This window comes from Balearica regulorum, chromosome 24, assembly GCF_011004875.1.
Source record: "Balearica regulorum gibbericeps isolate bBalReg1 chromosome 24, bBalReg1.pri, whole genome shotgun sequence".
In the NCBI taxonomy this organism is placed as follows: domain Eukaryota; kingdom Metazoa; phylum Chordata; class Aves; order Gruiformes; family Gruidae; genus Balearica; species Balearica regulorum.
This window is the reverse complement of record NC_046207.1, coordinates 3,673,915-3,684,779: the sequence shown is the minus strand read 5'-3', so window position 1 is coordinate 3,684,779 and position 10,865 is coordinate 3,673,915. Positions and strand designations below refer to the sequence as shown.

Sequence of the window (10,865 nt, the reverse complement as noted above, 5' to 3'; positions counted from 1 at the left end):
CGGCCGGGCCCCCCCTGCACACACCCCCCCACACCCCCCCACTTCCGCGAGGGGCACGTGCCCTTGGCCAGAGCGCTGCCGCCCTGCGGTGCTTTCGGTTCCACTTTGCTGGGCTCGGTGGATCGCCCGGTAAGCTGGGGAGGCCGGAGGGGCCCGGCAGGGTGGGACGGGCAGGGACCGGTGAAGCCTGCTGCAAACGGTGGGGTCGAACAGGGCCTTCGTGGGGGGGTGGCTGGTGGTGCCCCTCGCGTCTGTGGGGGTTCTCGGTAGCGGGGCGCCGATCCTTCTGGAAGCTCATGTTAGTTACCGAGTGCCTTTGCGTTCTGCTTCCCCTTGCAGACCTCAGGACGCCCCAGCAGTACTGGCGCTTGAGGCGGGGGGTGGCAGGGGTTATGGTGAACCTGGAAGACTTCCCAGGGGCAGTACACAACAGGGCCAAACTTCACCCGCTGCGCCTTTCGCTTTGTCTCTCTGAGGCCTGCTCGTGACTTTCCAAGCTTTAGTGGGTGTTTGTCCCAGGTCTGTGAAAAGACTGCCACTCCTCCTCTCTGCTTGTTTCTGAAAAACTAGTAAACATTAACAGAGAGTGTAGGTAAAGCTGCAGCTGCACTGCCAGAGGCCCTCAAGAGACTCCAGAGGTGGGGACTTGTACAATATAATGAGGCCCTTCCTCAGAAAAAGGGAAAAAAAAAAGCCTAGGTCCTTCTGGCATCTTTGTCCTTCCCCACTGCAAGGCGGGGGGGGAGCACATACCTTGAGCCTCCAAGCAGTGCCTTGCAGAATTTCATAGTCTGGGGTACTGGGCTGCTGAAAGGTCCCTGTGAATGAGCAGTGCTGCGGCAGTGTCCCACCTCTGCTAGTTAAATGAGATCCCGGTTCCTCCTTTGTTAGCGAGGAAAATAGCAGTTGCCCCTGGAAGTGGTCCATGCCCTGCCATCGTGGTCCAGGTGTGTGGGCTGTGGAATGAGCCCTGTGCTCTGCAACTCTGTCATGGTGATTCTCTGCTGCCAGATCATGGTTTTCATCCCCGGTATATTTTATAATAGAGCCCTGAGGGGTTGTTCGTGCAAATCCTGTAGATATCTGGGCAAACGTAGAAGCTGCTGTTTATCAAAGCTATCGTCCTACCTACATCTGAGTTGCTGAAATAAGACTGCCTAGAGGAAAGACCTGCACAGGTAGGAAACTGCATTCAACCGATGTCTTTGGGATGAAAATACAGTTGCTTTTACTCAGCTTGTTATTGTTAATGCTTTTGGGAGGATTACTGGGAACCGATGTAAAAGGTTTTGATAGTCAGAAGCCTGGGAAAATGAGTTCAACTGTATTTTTAACTTTCAAAACTCGACTGTCTATATTCCATTATTTGATTTTATCTATATTTAGATTCTGTTTGTGCATGATTTGATTTTAGTCAGGCTACTGTTACTGTTAGTAGTACTGTGCTTGATTGGGAATACCGAGGCCTTGATGTTCCAGTGAGTTCCGTATTGGATGGAGGTGAATAATGACTAGTCAAGTACTTGGGAATTCTACTTCTGGGCTACGTTGTCATCTTGAACCCTTCAGGAGCTTTGAGTCAGCATTCCCCTTTCTTACCAAATACTATGAGATAAAGAGGAATCTGTTATGCTGTTCTATGGGGTGGCATTCTCAGACACTTTTCCTGCAACCAGGGTGTCTATGAGATTGAATGTTTAAAAAAGTTATTTGCAGTAACTCAGCTTTTAAAGCAATTTCAGAGCTGTGCTTTAAGAAACTTGCTAAATGTTAGGATACTTGTGATCTACTACATATGCTAATATTGCTGGTCTTGGAGGTCGGCTCACAGAGCCAATTTTCTTAATGCGTTTTTGTGTTGGACACTTAGTGAGAATTCTTCCTTCAACCATGGGTGGAAAACATTCACAATTCTGGAAAGCACCTGACCAAAAGGAGAGTGAAGGCAAACTCATCTTACCTGGGCAACTGGCTGCTGAAGATGAAATTGCCAATTATGCTAGTATCAATGACTCTGCTACGTCCTGCATGGGCATTGCACGTCGAAGCTGTGTCAACTGTCCAACGTGTCAGGGAACAGGAAGGATCCCCAGGGGTAGGTGATTCTTCCGTGTGCCGTGTCAGCGCTTTTTGAGCCTACTGAGATTGGTATGCATCTCTGCCTAAAGGCTTTGGTTGCACCAGCTGGTCTTTATTGTATCTAGTCTAGGAACGACCTGTCTTGGTACCTTCAGCTCACTTGTCACTTCTGTGGGCTGCTTCTGCTGGGGGAGGATGGGGTGGGAAGGCAGGTAGTGCTGTTTCTAGACAATTACTTAAAGCCTACTCTGGAGTCCCTGGGGAGTTGTTGCTTCTGCCCGGAGATGGGAATGCTCAAGCTGAAGTCTTAGTTGCATCACACTGGCCTTCTAATTGGACAGCATCACCTGTGAAGTGAGTGCAGATGGACACTAGGTTGCCATGCAATGTGCTGCAATGCGATTTGCTTGCTTTACTTCTGTGCTAAGTGTGGTCTCCGATCTGCTGCTCCCTCTTTCAGAGCAAGAGAAGCAGCTGGTGGCTCTGATTCCATATGGTGACCAGAGGCTGAAGCCTAGACGAACGTAAGTCCTGTTAAATTTTCCCCTTTTCTGATCTTTTGAACGTTTCTTCTGTATGTGAAGAAAAGCCTCAGTCCTTTAGGCGTTTTGCTCTTTGTGCTCTGTCTTGCTGCAAGTTTGGTATTTACTGTGTCTTTTCAGCAATAGCAGATGTCGGACAGTCTTCTGTGTGCAGGTGTCGGGGATCTCTAGCAATTTGTACTGTAATGCGCTGTCTTAGCACGTGGGACTCTACCCTGTTTCTGCTGGCAGCTGGCAAATAGTTCTGCACAAAGCCGTCCCAGTTTTCTGGTACCCAAGCTTTTACTGTCTCCCCCCTTTGAGCTGGAGTAGAACTGCAGGTGCTTGCAGCTGACAAACCAAGAGAATGATTGTGCTCTGGTGCTGTTTTGCAGGAAACTCTATGTATGTATTGCGGTGACGATCTGTCTGCTGACAACATCTCTCAGTATTTTCTTCCTGTTTCCTCGCTCCGTTACTGTGCTGCCTGCAGGGCTGAATGCCTCCTCTGTTGGCTTTAATGCCACCACCGCCTGTATGTACCTCAACATGACGGTAAGTGCTCAGCTCGCAGTCAAAGAGTGGCTCTGAAGGGCTCCCTGCTTATCCTCTGTGCTATTCCATCTGTAGGCTAACATCACAGTCTGAAGTTAGTCTTACCATTCCCACCATCTCAGTCCACTCTCTGGCTGCTTGGAATCAATGCCCAGGGTGTGTTATAGCATCAGAGGTGTGGCTGGCCTGGCTGCGAGCGAGCAAGGCACAAAGACTGGTCAAAGGGGCTGTGTAGAGAAGCAGCACTGTGATTAATTCTGGGAATCCTTTTGCATCCTTAAACTCATAGAACGGTTTGGGTTGGAAGGGACCTCAAAGCCCATCCAGTCCCACCCCCTGCCATGGGCAGGGACACCCTCCACTAGCCCAGGTTGCCCAAAGCCCCATCCAACCTGGCCTTCAACACTGCCAGGGAGCCAGGGGCAGCCACAGCTTCTCTGGGCAACCTGTGCCAGGGCCTCAGCACCCTCACAAGGAAGAATTTCTTCCTCACATCTCATCTCCATCTCCCCTCCTGCAGCTTCAGGCCATTCCCCTTGTCCTGTCACTCCCTGCCCTTGTCACCAGCCCCTCTCCAGCTTTCCTGGAGCCCCTTTAGGGACTGGAAGGGGCTCTAAGGTCTCCCCGCAGCCTTCTCTTCTCCAGGCTGAACAAGCCCAACTCTCTCAGCCTGTCTCCATAGCAGAGGTGCTCCAGCCCTCTGACCATCTTCATGGCTGCCTCTGGCCTCTCTCCAACAGCTCCATGTCTTCCTTGTCCTGGGGACCCCAGAGCTGGATGCAGTACTGCAGGGGGGTCTCACCAGAGTGGGGTAGAGGGGCAGAATCCCCTCCCTCGACCTGCTGGTCACACTGCTGGGGATGCAGCCCAGGACACGGGTGGCTTTCTGGGCTGTGAGTGCACATTGCTGGCTCATGTTGAGCTTCTCATCCACCAACACCCCCAAGTCCTTCTCCTCAGGGCTGCTCTCAATCCATTCTCTGCCCAGCCTGTAGTTGTGCTTGGGATTGCGCCTACCCACGTGCAGAACCTTGCACTTGGCCTTGTTGAACTTCATGAGGTGAACCTTTCAAGCCTGTTCAGGTCCCTCTGTATGTCATGCCTTCCCTCCAGCGTGTCGACCGCACCACGCAGTTTGGTGTTGGCAAACTTGCTGAGGATGAGCTACTTGGTTGTCCCTATTTGACTGTCATGGGAGACACTGCAGCGTGCATGTCTTTGTGGCCAGGCTGGATGTACATCTGAGGATTTGAAAGAGACAATGGGGTCTAGTGTTGCTGTAAGGTCATAGCTGTTAGAGGAGTAGCTGATGCCCATGCAATCGCACCATTCATGGTGTCACACACACACATGTACTTATTCTTGGGCATGCTTCCTCCTTCTTCAGGCTCAACCCTAGGTTTCCTGCAGCAGAGTGTCAGGCGTCAGTTTTTATAAAATAGTTAATGTAATTTAAAGGTGCAGCAGCAGGATCAGCCTGGGCTGGGTGCCTCCAAAGAGAGGGAACCAGAACAGAGAAATCCTGGGGCAATTACACCCTTGGGTACCATACACCTGATGTCCACACGTCCTTTAGTTCAATGGTGATTTTAGGTCTGGGATCTTCTAACATCTATTTGGATTCTTCTTCTGAGTCCAGGCAGGCAGGCTGTTATCTTGTTGACTTGCAGTTCCTGCAGTTTTCCGCGAAGGTTGGAGCCTCCTTATCTTCTGGTTTACACTCCTTGTGCCCCTGCCCTTGCTGATGGAACATGGAGAACTGAAGAGTCCCAGACTGGGAAAAACACTATCGAGATATTAGTGTGATATCAAAATACTTTCCCATGCTAAAAGACTAAACACAGCACTGTAGTAGCTGTTTGGAAAACTACTAGGAAAATTGCTGAGAAAAATACCTCTATTGCAGCCTAAGGCTTCAGCAGATCTAGCTACTCATGCTAAGTAAAGCTAAGCAAACAGCACAAATCGCACTCTATTATATTCCTAAGTCATTTATTCTAATTAAAACCTACTTCTTTCTGTTAAACAACCAATATCCCTCAATAATAGCAGAAGTACATGCAAAGTAGCTTTGCAACAGTAACTTGTGGCCCTGCTGTAAAGTGATTTGTGTGTGGAGTTGGGTTATTTTGTTTGTTTATCTCCTTAGAACGTGCTGAACATAACTAATAACAACTTCTACCTGGTCACTGTTGAGCAGCTAGACATAGAGGTTTTGCACCAGTCCCTGATAGTAGGGAAGACCACCATGAAACTTCTACTGAATATGAGCCCTTTGCAGAGCGGCCAGGTGAGCTCTGTTGTTTCTTGCATTTTCTCCTAAACTAATCTGGATGTCCTGGGCAGGGAGCTGCTTATTGTATACTTGATCCACTCCTTTGTCATCTGTCTGCCAAATACTCAATGCAGCTTCCCCCATCCCGCTTGGGGAAGAGGTGTTGTAAGAATTTACATATTGCTGAGTTTGAAACTAATACATTCCGGGGCAAGGAACATCTGTCTGCTCTTTGGGCTGGGTTGTGTGCTTGCCTTAAAATGATGGCAAGCTTAGAAACAGGTTAGAGAAAACCCTGGTGGGAACAGTTTGAGCACAACTGATCCATTCTTGGTGTAAAGGTCAGGTGTGTGGCCTAGATGACCTTTTTAAGGCCTCTTCAGATCTATTTTCAGATTCTATTTATTGTTAGCCTATTAATTGTTAGGCTAGATCTTGAAATTCAGGTTCAGACACCTAATGAGAGTCCAGTTCTCCCTACTTCAGCTCTCTGAATTGTATACAAACATAACTGTAGTTCTTGTGTACTTCCTGCTTTCTCTTCTGTTCACATTTGCAGATCTATTATCTGGTGGCCAGTAGGATATGGGACGACAATACCTAGTGAGTAGTTCTTGAAGATTTCTTCCCTTGGTTAGTAAGTAACATTAATGCTTCTAGTCTTTTTATGACTAGATTTCTTGTGCTGGTCCTGTCTGTAGAGCGAAGCTGAGCGTGTCCTTTTCAGTTTAATGTGTGGAGCTCATCTGGATACAAGTCTGGCACATCCATTTTAAACTCATTTCCTTTTCTATTTATTGGTATTCTCTGCTTAGTGTTGGCTCAACAGGATCATTTTCCATACATTCTGTTGAGTTAAGTGATATCGGTTTGATGTCTAGGTTGTCAACTTCAATTGCTCCATTTGCGAGCAGCTAAAGGTACCTTGTACAAACTACGTTTCTCTGCAAATGGCCAGCAAACTGTGTGAAGTTCATAGCAGCCAAAGCTTCTGTGCAGACAGGGTGGTGCATTGCGTATTTACATGGCCCACCGGCTTATTGGATCCACATTTAAGAGTTACACCACCAGAACCATGTTTTACTGATGTAGATGCTGCTGTGCGTGAAGAACTTTGCCTGCATGGCTGTTGTCAGGATATTGCAAAGACCTTTTTGGAGAAGCAGACAAGCAGTGGAATAATTGAGGACAGGAGACACATGGTGCAGGCAGCTCCTGTGAAATTAACTCTCTCTCTTCTCTCGTAGTAACATTTGCACCTGGACAAAAGTCAAAGTTCACAATGTTCTGCTGCATATACAGTAAGTGATGCCTGGTTCAGAACAATGACTAACATCTGGGTCACCTACATTGTTTCTCACTCCCCTTCAAGAAGGTCTGCAGTCACTGTTCTTCAAGACCAGACTACCTGCAGTGTGAATGTGCTGTTACCCAGATAGGTGTGCTGAGGAGATGATTCTCCAAAGCCACTGCTGCCCCGAGAAGTCCCCTGGATTCAGACTTCTTTCTGGAATACTGATTTGTAGCTGTTAGGAAGTAATTCTTTGGTCCAGAGCTAGAAGTACTGACTGGTTTGATTATGCCTGCCTGCCTTGTGGTGCTGGGGACAGACTCATTCAGCCTGGATTCTGTGCGGATGTGTGGATGATTGCCTTCAAGTGTTCTGGCAGCAAGGCAGGACAAAGCAGGCTCTTCTGTGGATTCTGTTGCCTGAGGCAGCTCCTTTCAGGGGATGGACTGGAGGACCATGCTCAGCTTGACTGTGGTTTAGAGTACGACAGGCCCTGCTGGGAAAGCAAATACAGGTTGGCTGCTCCTCCCTGCCAGGGAGGAAAGAGCATAATTGTAGTGTTATAATATAGCTCCTGCTGGGATAGGTTGGTACTGTTCTGGTCTGAGTTAATGCTAAATCCGGTGTGTGAGACTGGGAAGCTCTTATGAGGTGAAGCAGTGCTAGCACACCTCCATGCAGCCAGGAGAGAAGTGGTCTTCATTAGCTGAGTTTAACCCACTTTGGAAAACTGCAGCAGAAATTGTCTCTGTGTAGCCTGTCTCCCTGCACATCTGTGTTGACAGACTCCGGGTTGTGAGCCTGCTCTTGGAAGATGAACCTCTAGGTTCTTCACCATCTGCAGGCTGTTGTCACTGAGTCCATGGCTTCTTCAGGAAGGAGGAACTGCTTTTGCAGCATGTTTTTTTTGTGCTAATCTAAAGCCAGGGCTTCACCTGCTGTATCTGGAGATGGATTGAATATTAGAAAAAGCGTTTGAATGGAGAAAGTTTGTGAATCTCTTGGAGGCATGCTGGGCTGGAATTCTCCCAAGTCACTAAAGAAAGGTCACTGGCAATCTCCTGAAATACATGTGTTTAAATCTTGGTCTTCTGTTGCAATTTGAAGGGCTGTATTGTCAAGTTTCTTCTTTTATGGGTCTTAATGCAGATTTTAACTGTAATCACTTCTGAGTGATGTGAAGTTCAAACAGGTACACTATGCAGAGAAGCCCCACGCTACTCAAAGCATGGTAAAAGGGGTGCCTTTTGGAGAGCACGAACAATGGCTCTGGCTGTTGAGGCAACTTTGTCCTTAGCTGACACTATTTGCTGACGGGACCATCGCACTCTCTACCTGCAAGCTCTCGGTTAGCCAGAAGCTGAAGATGATTCCAGTCATCTTTACAATTTTCTGCACCACATCTCCTCTTGCTGATGTTACCTACTGATGGAGTGCATAGTGTTAGGAGAAACTACTTGATGCAAACAGCTCTTGAGGTGGCACAGAAGGATGGTGATTGAAAGATGCATGCTTTTGTCTAGCTAAGTCCATAAACAGCCACCCACTGTGACTTGCACTGGCAATTTGGGAACAGGGAAATGGTGAAATGGCACAGGAGTGTTAGGCTGGGGTAGGAAGCCTTAGTGGGTTTCTAGAATGGCTAACGCATCTATTGTGATGGTAATGATCTTGTAAAGGCTTTCTTTAATGCAGTCTAAAAGAGCTTTCCCTCTCCAACATGTGAAATTGAGCTGAGGGTATGTTGACTGCTGTGTTCTGGGGCTATGTAATAGGGACAAACCAGAACAGCAGTGGGAGCTCACCATGGGACCTTTACCTTGTGAGAAGTCTCCTCTGGGACAATCACAAATGGAGTTCCGGTCTGCTTTTGCCTTGCAGGGGTACCCTGACCTGCACATACCTGTGTCATTCAGAGCAGCTGGCTTTTGAAGACTACCAGTACGTGGACTGCCGGGGGAATGCCACGCTACCTCACCCGCTGCACCACCGCCCACCATGACAGGGCCAGGCTGGCAGAGCTTTTGGGTGCAGCATATTCCACCACAAAGGCAAGTCAAAGGAGACAAACTTCTGGGGCTTCTTTCTCAATCTGTGCCTTCAACAGGAGGCTTGCTGTTTCCTGGATAAGGCTTCTGTCTTTTGTGCAAAGATGGTAAAATACTTGGCCTTATGAATGCGGACTTTGCTGCTCTCATGTTGCAGCTTTCTTTTTTTCAGTGCCTTATGGCTGACTCTTCAGCAGAGTGACCAGTGCATGGGGCATCTGTGTGGCTGACCGGAGCGAGCCGTGCTCTGGCCTTCACTGCAGGCAGTGCCCTATTAGTCAGCCTAACTCTAGTTGTTTCATCCTTGCGTAATTTTGCACTTGTATTTCATAATTCGAAAAAGAAGGACTGTGATGAGACTTTTTGGCTGGATTGCATCTACGTCACCAGAATCTAATGACACTTGCACAACCTGCATAGCAAGAGTGAGAAACAGGACTGATGTGTCTGTATTTGAGTCGTACGAAAAACTACCACGTCATGTCAAAATACTTTGTGAGAGTGACTCTGGGGTGACTGCTGTTTCAAGCTGTCTGGTATAGTGGGTGAGAATATGCATTTTTGTATATATGTGTTTTTAAAACAAGCTAGTCGACTAGCTGTTCCTTAATGGCATCCATTTCAGTGAGAAGAAAACGCGTTTTGTATCATGAACCAAAGAGATTGCTTCTTTCCTGCCAGTGGTGGCTGGTGGCCAGCACATGCTGTTGGTTGCATTGTTTTCTTGTATGCTTTGGCATTTAATGCTTTCAACTTGAACAAGCATGAGAGAGTTCATCTCTGACTGGAAAAGCTGTTTGCACAAATATCAGGAAACAGCTGGTTTGGGGGTGTGGTGTTTTGTTTTGGTGGTTTTGGTTTGTTGGTTGGTTGTGGGTTGTGGTTTTTTTTTTTTTTTTTTTTTAAAGCTGCATATTACCCCACAGACTTTACAGGAGGAACAGCCCTGGCAGCAGCCTTCTCTTCTCCCAGGGCTGGCAGTTGTATCCCCCAAATGGAGGCAGCGTTAAATGTTATTCCTTTATGTTCTAGTTTTAGATGCTGCCTGATGCATTCTAGATGGTAAAATAGGAGCCTGGGAGTTGCTGGACTGAATTCTTTCCTTGGCAGTTCAGCATCTTCCTGTATCTATCCCACCAAAGGATAGAACCAAAGTGTCAGAATAGTTGAAGACTATTAAAGCTGAAGAAAATCTCTGATCCTGTCTTCAAAGTATGCTTCCTAAACCAGCACCTCTTCCAGACTGTTGCAGTGTTGCTCCTCACTGTATCACTGCGATCACACTGAAATGCTAAGTCATCTGCTTCCTCCCTGCAGCAGGGATGAAGGGGCTCCACGTCCCGTTCTGAAATCCTCCCTGCCCCTCACAACTCTTTTTGTACTTGCTGTATTGTTGATTCTGCTCTGCACTTCCCTCCCCTGCTGTTGTTTCCTGCCGTGCTTCTGTACTGCTGTGTTATCACCTGTTCACAAATTGGGGCCCTTGTGCGACCCTGTCATCTGAAATATGAAAGGAGGAGTTAACACGTGGACTGTGTATTCTGAGCTTTGTATTCATTATTGTTTATTGCTCGAGAATAAGATAACTAGGGATTAGAGAACAGGAGGACCGTCCTTGGAACAGCAAATGTATTTAATTAGAATGAGGTATACTTAGGTAAGATGTAGCAAAGGCATCTTGAACAAAGGAACGCTTGTTAAAGACAAGATGTACATCGTTGGGAGCCAAAAGTCAGCACAAGTCCTCTAATTGGTGTGCCTAGACTGAACTGTCTCATCATAATATGAAAACTGCACCTCCACTGCTGAATACACCCCCTGAACTCCCTGAACACGTGTAATGAATGTAAAAGGTACTCTGTCTTTAAATCGAAGTGAGTAGGTAGGAAGGTGTGAACAGCAGGCACAACTAACACCTGGGCTGTGTAAATACACGATGGAGCTGTAACCCCGTGCTAGCTTTGTGGGGAAACCACCCAGCACCCCTCTTTGTGCAAATACGGAATAAACAACGTCTCGTCTGTGTGTGTGTGAGCCTGGCTCCGTGCACACCGGGCTAACGCACCCGAGCTGAAGGGGCCACAGCCCGGGGTGGG

At 47.7% G+C, this 10,865-nt stretch overlaps 1 protein-coding gene across 1 annotated transcript; it reads left to right on the top strand.

Moving 5' to 3' along the window:
- The first annotated feature begins 55 nt into the window (after positions 1-55).
- TMEM106A (transmembrane protein 106A) lies at positions 56-10,792 on the top strand. The gene is made up of 9 exons (XM_075774875.1): positions 56-129; positions 1,047-1,178; positions 1,871-2,095; positions 2,540-2,603; positions 2,996-3,155; positions 5,305-5,445; positions 5,990-6,033; positions 6,678-6,731; positions 8,603-10,792. The coding sequence occupies exons 3-9, from the start codon at positions 1,891-1,893 to the stop codon at positions 8,721-8,723; spliced, it is 789 nt and encodes a 262-aa protein (XP_075630990.1). The 5' UTR covers positions 56-129; positions 1,047-1,178; positions 1,871-1,890; the 3' UTR covers positions 8,724-10,792.
- Positions 10,793-10,865: the final 73 nt, after the last annotated feature.

Excerpts from the sequence above, each read along its gene's own strand:
- TMEM106A (XM_075774875.1), top strand. The coding sequence starts at position 1,891 with ATGGGTGGAAAACATTCACAATTCTGGAAAGCACCTGACCAAAAGGAG. Across the intron at positions 2,096-2,539 it reads AACAGGAAGGATCCCCAGGG|AGCAAGAGAAGCAGCTGGTG; the intron begins GTAGGTGATTCT and ends TCCCTCTTTCAG. Across the intron at positions 6,732-8,602 it reads AATGTTCTGCTGCATATACA|GGGTACCCTGACCTGCACAT; the intron begins GTAAGTGATGCC and ends TTTGCCTTGCAG.